This window comes from Hipposideros armiger, unplaced genomic scaffold (assembly GCF_001890085.2).
Source record: "Hipposideros armiger isolate ML-2016 unplaced genomic scaffold, ASM189008v1 scaffold_426, whole genome shotgun sequence".
Classification (NCBI taxonomy): domain Eukaryota; kingdom Metazoa; phylum Chordata; class Mammalia; order Chiroptera; family Hipposideridae; genus Hipposideros; species Hipposideros armiger.
In genome coordinates, this window is record NW_017731776.1 from 28,433 (window position 1) to 39,204 (window position 10,772).

Genomic DNA, 10,772 nt, shown 5'->3' on the forward strand with positions numbered 1-10,772 from the left:
CAACAGTGTACATTTTTGGGGGGCTTCCTTCCTTCTCTCTCACTTCTCCACTTCTCCAGCTGTCATCTCCTACTAATGGCTCCCAAGTAAACCCGTGCCTGACATCCTTGCCCAGGTCTGCTTTAGGGAACCCAAACTCTGAGGCTGCCTCCAAGTCTTGGACTCAGTCATCGGGGCTCTGCCCCCCAGGGACTGTCTTGGGCTGTTGTTTTTAAATTTCTCTGCTCAGCCAGCTGACCACGGACAAGGCAGCTGGGTAATGGGTAATGTGTTTATCTGCCTCCTGTAGGCAAAGCCTTGCCCAGACTGGGGGTGGGGGTGGGGGGAGCACCCCAGGGTCTGATTTCTGACCCTAGGGATGTCTTCCACTTCCCCTCTCAGCTTTTCAGCTTCCCAATCATGAAAGGGTTTCTTCCTATTTTTGCCATTCTTTGCTTCTTTCTTTTTTAAATGATTTTCGGGGAGCAAAAGTGCATTGAAAATAATAACACTGCACAGCACGGCTCAGGGCCAGGCACTGCTGCATGCACTGCACTCAGGGACACTCAGGGATAACCTCACAGCCGCCCTGTAAGCCCTGCCCTCTGACGGTCCCATTATAGGAGCCCCAGGCTCAGAGCAGGCTTCAGTAACTCTTCTGGATCTCACATCTGTTTGGCAGCTGAGCTGCGTCCGGGGGTGGGGGTGGGGGGGAGAATCCTGAGACCCGAGTCCCAGCTCGGCCCACTGCAAGCTGAGTTAGCAAGGGGAACAGGTCACTGAGAGGGCACCACTTCACTTCCCTCGCCGTTGTGTGCCTCGGTTTCCCCATTCGTTAATAAGCAAGTACAGGGGGTCTGTGAAGACCTCCCAGCCTCTGCCCTCACGCTCCTCTTCAGGGAGGGAGCACGTGGGCTAACGACCTCAGGGCCATAGTCCCGGAAGCCCCGCACGCGTGGCCGCCTGTCCACGTCACCTCGGCTAATCTTCCTTGCGCTTCCTCACACCAGGTGCTCCGCAGCTTGTCCTCCTTCACCAGCTTTACAAGGTTGCTGGTGTTTCATTACCAGGAAGAATTTAAGGAGTAGCAGCAAACATAAAGATCTCTGTGTGAACTCCTCTGGGCTGTTGGTTGTTTTCTGTTGTTCCAGTTTTGCTTTATTGCTCCTCTGTACTCTTTATACCAACATTCCAGAAATCTCGCTCCTGCCCACACTAATTCCTGAAAACAAACAAACAAAAAACCACATCCTTTACGCTCCCTCAAAGCAATGCAGCCTACTGGTGAAGGGCACGGGCCTCAGCATTAGATCACAAAATTCAAATTCTAGCTCCAGTACTTATTCGCTGTGTGACCTTGGGCAAGTCACTAGACCTCTCTGTGCCTCAATTTCTGGATCTGCAAAATGGGGAGAGTAAAGGTACCTATGTGTCGCAGCGGTGTTGTGATTGAGTTAATGCATCTAAAGTCTGTCTCAGTGCTTGCTATTATTCGTAATAGGGTCATCCTGGGTTTCGAGTCTCTTAAATCTGAGGAAATGCTCTCAGACTCACTCCACAGTGACTTAACTTTTCTGTGGTAAAACATTTGCAAGGAGGCTGGGGAGTAGGGGGATACCCTGGACAAAGGGGTAAATAGACCTGGCAGAAAGCAAAACAACACCTAGGGAAAATTTCTTAGGAGTCAAAGGTTCAGATAAATTAAAGCAACTACCTACAATCATGATGGCTCAAGGCCTTAGAGTCAGCCTGAGGGGAAGTGCTGTGGGAGCCAGCTGGGGAGCAAGTAGCAGCTATAGAACTCATCACTTCTGACCTCCAAAAGGCTGAGTCACAAATGTCCTTCCCTTGGGTCTGGAATGTTCTACCCCACCAATCTACACCAGAACCCTGACCTGCTCCGGGATTCCAGCAGTGTCCACCCCAAATTGCCTGTGTCCCAGGGCAGTGCTTCACAGCTCTTAAAGTCCTGCCCCGGAGGCCCCAGACTCTACCCACACCCTTGCTGCGCCCTCCCTTCCCCGCCTCTCCTGACCCTCTCACTCCCTTGTATCACATTTGTTTATGTCCCTCATATCACACCCTAGCCTGGGAGCTCTCTGAGCAGAACTACATCCCTGTTTCCTCCATGATGCCAAACACCCAGCACATAGTAGGTGCTCAGTAAATACTGACCCACTGGAAAGAGATTATTACTGGCCATTGCCTGGGGCAGGTCACCCTTTTGCTTGTAAACCAGGGAAGCAAGCAGCATAGGAAGGTGAGCAGGAGGCTTGAATAGCCCTCAGTTAGCCTGATTTGTACAGTACCAGCCACGAAACTTCCCCCCACCCCTTGTTTGAGGACAGGCTCAAGCCTTCTCTGATTACTTATCTGCAGGCACCCCAAGGGATGCCTGCAGGGCTGGCCAGAGGGAGAAGGTGGTCAAGCCCTGTGGCACACATGGTGTTCCGTGAACCCTGATAAGGCGCACCCTGGTTTACACGTCAGTCCATTTACCACCCCCAAAAAACGGGTCTACTCTTCCTGAGCTGACTTCCCAGGATTCTGAACCTGCAATTCTATTAAAATCATTATAATTGTCACAGCTATTAGTGGCTCGTTCTGTCTGAGCCAGGCACAGCGGGGAACAGTGAACACTATACACAAGAATTGGAGTGACACAGTGATTTTAGCATGTTCCAGATTCTAAGAAGTCTTGCATAAAATAAATCTGTTTAGTGTTATTTAAACTAGCATAATCCAAATTCATCTAACAATGGGGCAATTTTTCACATAGCACGGTGGACAAAAATGGGGTTCTGTAATAAAACTGACAGTCCAGTAAAGGAGAGTAACCTCGCAGGGTGATATCCTAACTGGGGAGGTCATGGTGAGTAGTCACGCCCCAGGCATGTGATGTCTTTAATAAAAGGCTTATCTTTAGGGCTGGCCAAGCAGCTCAGTTGGTTAAGAGTTAGCTTAAGAGCGCGAGATCTGAGCAACAGGGCCGCTGGTTTGAGCAACAGGGCCGCTGGTTCGATTCCCACATGGGCCAGTGATGCTGTTGGCAGGATGGCTCAGCTGGTGTAACAACAAGATTGCCTGTTCGCCCATCCGCAACTAAGACTGAACTCAGCACGCTGAGCTGCTGCCCGGATGACTCAGTGGATAGAACATGCGCTCTTAACAACAAGGCTGCTGGTTTGACTCCCGCATGGGATGGTGGCTACGCCCACCCACAACTAAGATTGAACACAGCACCTTGAGCTTAGGGTTCACGAGCTGCTGATGGGCAGCCAGATGGCGACTGGCGCCCTCCACAACGAAGATTGAAAAACAACAACTTGGCTGGTTTCCTTCCCCAATTCCCCAACACTGTTCCCCTCCCCCAATTTCCCAATAAAATCTTAAACAAAAAAAAGGCTTATCTTTACCTGTCCATTGTTCTTGTGCTTCTAGGTCAATACACCCTTGATATGCCAGGGGTAATTCTCTTTTCCAGGCTCCTCAAAGGTGTAACCACCCTCAAGGCAGCACATAATCTTATTACATATCCTGTGCCTTGCTTTCTCTCACCTTCATGTAATCTTCCTTACATTCCTTCATTAATTCTAAAGGTATAAAAGAAACTGCAACAAAAAAAAGTCACTTTCTAGAGCATTTGAGATATTGCTTCCCAGCAATTGTCATCTGTTTGGCTCAAATAAAATCTTATAAAAATTCCTTACAGGTTCGGACATTTTTACCTTGACAGAGCCTATTAACATGTCCCAGTGTTCCTTGAATCACATAGTTGGAAGACCTGACAGAAGGAAAAGAATAAGCATTTATTACACCCCGGTAAGAGGGCTATGCCCTGTGCCAGGTCCTGGATGTGCATTTTCTCAGGCAATCTTTACAATGACCTCTGAGAGCGGTGTTATTGCCCCTGCTGTGAATGAGAACCAGGCTCCGACAAGTAACGCAGTCTTCCCAAAGACTGGAGCCCCGCTAGAGAGTCACCACAGAGACCATGATTCCTGGAGGGAAAATGGGGACAGGCTCTGCCTGCCACCCAGCATCATCACTGACAGTTTGGATTTGCAAAGCTGGCCAGTGTGGACTGTTTACTTCCAGATTAGATATAATTCCACTCCACTGAGCCTCAGTTTCCTCATCTATAAAATGGAGCTATGAGTGAGGACAGGAAAGGCATGGTTAGAAAGATGTAACCGAATGGTGTCTAGGTTCCCTCCTTAGCATGTGCTTCCTGGATTTATGAGACCTAAGTACTTGGCCTGCAATTTAGAGGCACTGCCACCAGAGGGCGAGCTAGACTGGGAATAGAGCCACGTGGGGCTGATAGCCACAGAGGCTAGGTCAGGGCCTCCCAGGTTTGCTTTTACAGGTTCCCCCTCAGGTGGTACTTGGATGTAACAGAAATTATGAAGATGGTTCTGAATCGCTATGAGCAAATGAGGCCCTGCATAAATTCACGGGTGAATACCTTCCACTGTGTGAATTAATACTATTTAAGATCTGGTCCCTGCACCGCCTTTGAATCAACTTAAGAATCACTACGAATTCCACCATCTAGGGATCTCAGGAGCATGAAGAACAAGGAACAATGTTGGAAACAGCATCAGTGCGATAAAGGCCATACTTAAGTTTTTTTTTTAAATTATATTACCATATAATTTGTTTTATTCAAATAGGTGAATATTTATATACTTACTTAAGCTTTTAAAAACTATGCAGGTTTTATTTTGCCAAGATGACAGCTTCTCTCTCTCCAAAATATTCAATGCCTAATTTAAAAGGATTCCTCTTAATGTTCTGAAATGAAATCTTTAATGGAGGCAAAGTCATGAAACCTGTATCATTTGTTCACTTCCGTCAAAATTGAAATTGCTCAGCTCCCCAGCGTTCTGTTACTCAGCCGCTCTTCCCAGCGTTGGCATGCTCTTGGGGGGCATTTTGGCAGCTCTCTCTTGCAGTTACAGAAAGCAAAGCTGCGCCTGAAAAGGGCTACATTCACTATTATGTGTATTGAACTTCTGCAGCACCCTTCCAGTCCACCTTTGTACTTGCACAACTGTATCCATGAGCAACGGAGGGGTTGTGCATGTGTGTCTTTTGAAGGTTACACAAATGGTACGTTTCAGACTGTGGGTCTCAATTCTGAAGACTGTCATTTCCACCCCCCTATGATATAGTGTGAGATCTTCCCATGCTGGTGTGTGTAGATGTGGTCCATTCCTTTCCACGGCCGTACAATACCCCATGTGTCCATTCTCCTGCTCGCAGGTATATCGGTTGTTTTGCAATTATAAACTATGCTGCAGTGAATCTCTGTGCGAGGCTCCTGCTGTGCGTGTTGACGAGTTTCTCTAGGCACCATAGAAATGGAATTTCTAAGTTATAAGATACAATTTCAATTTTGCTAAACTCTGCCTTGCCGTTCCACGCTCATAACTCATTGAGTGTATGAATGTTCCCATTTCCCTCCTTTTCACCTACACTTGCATTTGAATATTTGCCATCCCGATGAATTTATTGTTTTAATTTGCATCTCTCTGATTATTGGAGACGTTGAACATCTTTTCAACTCTCCAGCATGGCTTCTTCGGTCATTATTAACCCTGTATGTTCCAGCCAGCCTGTCAGCTCCTGGGGTCTCACATCTAAGGCCCTCACAGGGCATGCACAGCCCCACCCAAGCATACGTGCTCTTTCTACTTTCCCACCTGACCTCCGCCCCTCTGTGGAGCCCTACCCTCCAAGCTTAACAAGCCACCGGCAGCTCCCCGAATACACCGAATACACCGTACTAAGTTTTTGTTCACACTGCGCCCTCTGTTGTGCTCCTTCCTGTCTTCCTGAACATACCTACTCATGTCCCAAGACCCATCTCAAGAGCTCTCTCCTCTAGGAGGCCTTCGGTGACCACCAGCCCCGACCCCATCCCAGTTTCTCTTTTGAGCCTCCACTGGCCCCGCACGAACTTCTCGCTGTATGTGTAAAACTTCTGAGTATCCGTTTACTGACATCTCTCCCCATCAGACTCTGGATGCGTAGAGGAAAAGTGCCATGACTCGTTCGTCTCTGAACTCCCCACTTCATTGAACAGGGCTGGGCCGAGGGGAGGGGCACACTACCTGTTTATCAGATGGATGGGTGAGCCTCAAAACCAGCTTCTGAGAAAATTCAGTCTTCTGCAGACTGTGAAGTCCTTGAGGACAAGGACCGCACTGGCTTCATATCACTGTCCCCCTAACAGGGTCAAGTGTTTGTGGCGCATTGTGTATATTTATTGACATGACAGTATGGTTGCCTGGCGGAATAGAAAATGGCTTTGGTGGGAAATTCCTGCATTTTCAATCCCGGCTTCCTATTGGTATATACTCGGGCAATTTACACGGCCTCTTTAAGCCTCCATTTTGTCGTCTTCATAAGAGGATGGTAATAGCTTTAAGGGCTGGTGTCAGGATGAGATAGGTTGTGTGTGTAAAGCATTTGGCACATCATCGTATGCATCTGGCATAGTCTATGTCCAAACAGTAGGTGGTCTGCTTTAGCTACAATACTCTGGGTGACTCATTTTTTCAGTTGCCACATGTGCTGAGCAGATAGTAGCTACTCAATAAAGATGAAGTCTGGTTTTTCCAGCACAAGGACAGTGCCTTGCCGAAATTAGGTACCCAATATGGAAGTTGAGCTGAACTCAGAACTTTGCACATAGGTAGGTACTCAGTAAATATTAATATTCCATCGAGCTAAATTCACCTCCCCACACTGCATCCTGCTCCAATCCTACCTTAAAGAAGTCATTCCTTTCTGTGGGAGGACGGGCAGCCCCCTTCTCCTGGCAGTGATCTACTTTTAATTTTTCCAAAATATGATCACCATGGGAGACTGTTATTGTGGTGGTCCCTAGTGAACCAGTTCTGCCCATCAGAATATTCTAGTGCAGTCTCCTCCCTCTGTGAGTCTGAGCTTGGCCACATGTCTCTTTGACCACAGGAACAGTAACAAGCCAGTGCAAGGCGTGATGAGCTCTTGCACATTGAATCTTGTCTCTTTGGAAGGCTCCTTCTTGGAGACCGATCACCATGCCAGGAAAAAGCCCAAGCTAGCTACAAGGAGAAAGTGATGCCCAGCCAGCCACCAGCTGTGGAATTCATCCCCACAGAGGCACCCGGCACGTGGGAGAAGCAGCCATCTTCACAGCAGATGCCACATGGAGCAGAAACGGACCATACCTCTTTAACCCTGCCCAAATCGCACAATCATAAACAAACAAATGATAGTTGTTGCTCTAAGCCACTAGATTTTGGGGTGGAACTCAGCAAATACCACCCACTAGCAGAGTACATTCTGAGAGTGCAGGACAGTGATCTGGGGGTAGGGTGTGCCGCTGGCTTGGAGACCCACTAGGTAATAAACCTCAGGATCAGCTGTTCGACATGACTGTCTAACCTGGAACCCCTTCTCTGGGGGCCTCTTCCCTGGGGCACCAATTCCCAGGTCCCTCCCCTGTTGTTACCAGGGACCCTTGTCAGTTAATGGCAAGTTTAGCTCTCTGAACAGGTGCCCAGGCTCACATTATAATAAGTCCTGAGGTGGGTGGCTTCTGGCCAGGTGGATGGAGCAGCTCAGTGAGGTCATGGAGGACCCAGATTCTGCCACAGTGCCTGCAGTTCTTACGGTCATAGTGTGTCTGCTAAGAGTCGTCTGAGCTGTACAGTTCCTCAGTCAATACAACAGGAGAGAGGGATGTTCCCCAACTCTTCTAGTAGAAAAAAGAATCTCCCAGACCACCCCCCCCCACACACACACACCTTTCCTTGCATCTCATTGGCCATATTGAGTCACATCCCCATTTCTGAACCAACCACTTTGTATGTGTAGGGGGAGGGGTCAAGGATTACTGTGAGACCAATCAAAACTATCCCTGGATTGAAGGGGATGTGGCCAATTCCTCTGAAGTCCATGGGCTCACAGGGAAGGAATGGGTGGCTGGAAATAACTGGGGTTCTGCTAGGGAGGGCGTACAAGGTATGATCCAGCAATGCCTGCTCGAGGACCCCTCCATACAGGGCATGAGGGAGAAGCGAGGCACACTGGGGTCGAGACAAAGTCCTGCTCAGCTCTCACGTCCTTTCCTGGAATTATGGGGGAAGGGTGTGTGTGTGGGGGGGGTGCGTGTGGCTAGGGGGCAGGTCTGGGGGACAGCTGGGGCCCTCGAGGCTTCTCTCTCCCTCAGTTGGTCTCTCCAGCATTGAACATTGGCCCCCACCCCAACTTGAAGAAAGCACCAAGCAGGGAGGAGACGGGCTTAGATCTGCGGCTTTCTTTATTGTTAGCACGTTCTCTGAGTCGACGGCACCTCTTCTGAGTCATACCTAGTACTTCGAGCTGTTGCTTTTGCTCTTTTCCCCATATTTCTCATCCAGTGCTTTCTGCAAGTTCATGTTCATGGCGTTTTTCTGGTGCCACCGTCCTGCAGAGATCAGGGCAGGAGCAAGAACACATCACCTAGGGGACCTCCAGAGTGCCCAGGCCCCGGTGGTGACGCATACCTCTCTTCCGGGCCCACGCCAGGGCTCTCTCAGCTACGCTGGCTTCTGTCTGGACCTTGAAGCCAACACACCCTGCCCAATTAGGGGAGCGCCTCCCTCCCATACTCCCAGCTCCCCACGTACCCAGATCGTCCGTCTTCCTGCCATGCCAGTGCTCCATGTCCCTCACCGACTTCTCAATCACCTCTGGGGTGTAAGAGGCCTTCATGAGACTCTTCATCTCTGTGGTGGCCCCTGTGAAGCCCCAAGTCAATCCCCAGAAACCCCAAGTCAGTGGAAGTCAGGCGCTCTCGAGTTCACACCTGATGTCGGTTTCCCCTACGGATGGTGGATGGTGAGACGGTAGGAGACTGGGGAGGGTAAGGCAGAGGGAGGTACGCCTGGGCTTAAACCCCAGCTCCAGCCTTTATGGACAGTGTGGCCTCAGACAAGTTTTTAACTTCTCGGAGCTTTGGTCTCTTCATCCATTCAAAGGAATAAAATGACCTTGTGTGGGGAAGATTACATTATCGAAGCATAAGGCATGTGGCAATTAATACCTATATTTTCAGAAAATTTATCTCTATGAGCAAAGTTAAAACACACACAAGGAAATAAATTACCACGATCTAGAGTCAGCTGAAACATCAAACAGAACACCTAATCCCAAAAGATACCAAGGATTTGGATAATCCGTTACAGAATTTGAAATAAGTATATTTAATGTTTAGAGTCATGCAAGAGAATAAAAGTATAAGCAAAGAATAAGACAGTGCCCAGAAAGAACAGATCAGTAAAAGAAGCAAATGAAATTTCAAAAATGAAGCATATAATAATTGAGAATTCAGTGAATAATAAGAGGCCTGTTATTTGCTTTGAAACAGTTGGGGTGGGGTGGATGGGTGGGTGGGAGAAAAGATAAAACAAGATTGGCCATGTATCAATAATTGTTGAGGCTGAGTGATGGGTGAAACATCTATTCATTAAACTATCCTCTCCACTTTTCTCTAAGTTTGAAAATTGACAATATAACATTTAAAAAACCAATTCAATGGACAGGTAAAATAGCAGATTAGATACAGCTAAGAAAAATGGTAAATTGGAAGATATATCTAAAGAAATTAACTAGGGGGCCGGCCGAGTGGCTCAGTTGGTTAAGAGCTCGCTCAAGAGTCTGAGCTCTGAGCAACAGCAGTTCGAGTCCAGCCCGAGCTGAGCAGCCGCTGAGCTGCCAACAGGTAGCAGGATGGCTCAGCTAAAAGAGATAAAAAAATAAAAAATAATAAAGAAATGAACTAGGATCCAGCACAGAGGAGGGAAAAGATGTGGAACATATAAAAAAGCTGTTAAATGAAGGTCCAATGAGAAGACCTAACATACATCTAATTGGAGTTCTGAAGGAAAGATGGGAAAATGGGAAGAGGCGATATTTGAAAAAATACAGGCTGGAATTTTTTCCAGAATTGATGAATATCTAAGGATATGAATCATTAGATTCAAGAATCATAATTCCCTAATCAGCATAAGTCCAAAACTTTCTTACCTAGCTAGGTATAGCCAAGTAAAATTTAGAACACCAGAGACACAGAAATCTTAGAAGTAGCCATAGAGAAAGAACAGATTACTTACAAAGAATAACAAGAGTTTGATTAACCATCAACACTGGAAGGAAATGAAATACGATAATCAAAGTGCTGACAGTAAATAATCAACAATCTAAGGCTATCTAAAATAACTGTCTTCCGAGAATGAGAACGAAATAAAGACTTTTCTGAGCCTAAAATTTACCATCAGAATCTAACCCCAAAAAATCTTCTAAACAACATATTTCTGAAAGGAAAAATATGATCCCATTAGAAAGACCTGAGATACAAGAAGGTGTAGTGGACAAAGAAAGTGGAAACCTTGAGTAAACCTAAATATACATCAATTATAAAAACAGTATCAATGTCTAATTTATGGGGTGAAATAATGATGATGACAATGAGAGCTAACCATTTTTTAAGATTTACCATGTGCTAAGCACACAGAGCTTACTCATTGGATCTTCTCAACAACACTAAGAGATATGTATGATTATTATTTCCATCTTACTGTTGAAGTCACTGAAACAGAAAGGTTATTAAGTCACTTGTCTAAAGTCACACAGTTGGTAAGTGAAAGGTGTAGGACTCAAACCCAGGCTCTGCGGCTCCAGAATCCATGGTTTAGACTATTTCGTTTACGTAGAATTAAAATTCTGTAAACTCATAACATGTAAGCTGAGATGAC

At 47.0% G+C, this 10,772-nt stretch overlaps 1 protein-coding gene across 4 annotated transcripts in view; it reads right to left on the reverse strand.

The window, feature by feature from the left end:
* Positions 1 to 8,292: 8,292 nt before the first annotated feature.
* CIMIP4 (ciliary microtubule inner protein 4) overlaps positions 8,293 to 10,772 on the reverse strand; it is a 20,078-nt gene continuing 17,598 nt past the window's right edge. For 3 of the 4 annotated variants that reach the window (XM_019664602.1, XM_019664601.1, XM_019664600.1), the window contains one exon: positions 8,352 to 8,756. In XM_019664602.1, the coding sequence (XP_019520147.1) occupies positions 8,479 to 8,756 (278 nt within the window). In that variant the 3' untranslated portion in view covers positions 8,352 to 8,478. Of the gene's footprint in view, positions 8,757 to 10,772 lie in introns of all 4 variants that reach the window. The other variant, XM_019664604.1, reaches the window with a different exon arrangement.